General features: G+C 46.3%; 1 protein-coding gene across 1 annotated transcript in view; it reads right to left on the reverse strand.

Moving 5' to 3' along the window:
* Positions 1-1647, reverse strand: part of GPKOW (G patch domain and KOW motifs) — a 10895-nt gene that overhangs the window by 3746 nt on the left and 5502 nt on the right. The window contains 1 exon segment of the mRNA XM_010857098.1: positions 310-428. Within this exon segment, the coding sequence (XP_010855400.1) occupies positions 310-428 (119 nt within the window).

The following is a 1647-nucleotide window of genomic DNA, read 5'->3' on the forward strand; positions in this document are numbered from 1 at the left end:
AAAGGCTTTATGTGTATCATTTCACTTAACTTTGAGAACAGTGAGGTCAGTACTGTTATTATCCCTATTTTTCAGATGAGGAAGCTGATGCCCAGGGAGGCAATGTTTACATAAATAGAATCTCTTAATGGAGTTTCAAAGGGCAAACAGGAGGTTATAATAGCAGTGGAAGGAACTATTGAAATACTTAGGGTGGTAATGTGCCCTCTCCCTGCCTGGATGGTTCTGGGTGGGCGGTAACCATGGGGTTCTGTTTCCTGGCCCATCAGTTGTCCCCTAGCCTATCTGCTGTCCCCTGTCCCTACCCGAGAAACTCACTGACTGAAGGTCCGGCCAATGCCCTCGCCAGGTTTCCAGCCCATGCCCCGCAGCATGGCCAGCCCATAGGCCTCTACAGGCACTGCCTCGTAATCAGCCTCCTCCGGCACCTATGGGTTTAGGCAGAGGAAGGATGGTCAGGCTTGGCTTACCATGGGCCCACTGAAGTGTACTTGCTATCACCCACTGAGTGACACTTGAGGCTTCTTTTCCAGTCAGCTCAAGGGTGAGTTTTTCTTTCCTCTCATCATCCCTCACTTTATTCCTCCATGTTCAGTCCTTGGACAAATATTTATAAAACATCTATTCTGTGCCAGCTACTGTTCCAGGTGCTGAGGATAAAGCAGTGAACAAAAGAGACAAAAACTCCTGCCCTTGTGTGGCTTACATTCTAGTTGTGGAAACAGAATAAATGAAATGCCTAAAACATGATATGTCAGGTAGTGATAAGTCAGAAGAAGGAAAATAAAGCAGGTTAAGGGGAGGCAGAGGGATGGAGAAGGGAGTGTCACCAAGTTGATATTTGAGTAGAGACCGAAGGAGATGACAGAAGGAACCCTGAAGATACAGGAAGAGTGCTCCAGAGAGGACAGTAAAAGCAAAGGCCCCAAGGCGGGACAAGATCTGTTGTGTGTGAAGAGCATCACGAAAGCCAATTCGATTGAAACAGATGTGGAGGCAAAGAGGGGTGGTAAGAGATTAATCAGGAGAGCTGGCCAGAAGCCGTGATAGGGTGGCAGCTGCAACGGGACCAGTGAAAAAGTTACTGCAATAGTCCAAATGAGAAATGCTGGTGGCTCAGACCAGAGGAGTGGTAGTGGTAATGGAGAGAAGTGGTCAGATTCTGGATATATGTGGAAAAGAGAGATGACAGGGTTTTGCTGACAGTATATAGGGTATGAAATAAAGAAGGGATTCAAGGATGACTCTAAGGTTTTTAGGCTGAGTGAGAGGAAGGATGGATGGAACTGTGATGGACTGAGATGTAGAGGCTCTGAGAGGAGGGAAAATCAGAGAAAAGAGGCCAAAACTGGAACGGGATGGAGAGTGAAGTGAAGGTCTTTTTTAAGATGAAAGAAACCCAGAGGTTGTCTGAAAACTGAGGAGAACAGTTCAGTTGAGTCTCTCTGCTTTGGGGCTGTAGGAGAACTAGAACCCAAATAAGCACTGCCAAAAAATTGTGAATGAAGAGGTGGAAAGTAGGGTCCACGAGTATGAAAGGCAGACTTGGTTACTTCTGTGAACACACCCCTCACCTCTCCTGTTATCAGAATCATCACTTCCTTAATTCTTTATATTCACTCTAGACACATCAAGGTGTCACTGATG

The sequence above is a fragment of the Bison bison genome, unplaced genomic scaffold, assembly GCF_000754665.1.
Source record: "Bison bison bison isolate TAMUID 2011002044 unplaced genomic scaffold, Bison_UMD1.0 scf7180017854619, whole genome shotgun sequence".
In the NCBI taxonomy this organism is placed as follows: domain Eukaryota; kingdom Metazoa; phylum Chordata; class Mammalia; order Artiodactyla; family Bovidae; genus Bison; species Bison bison.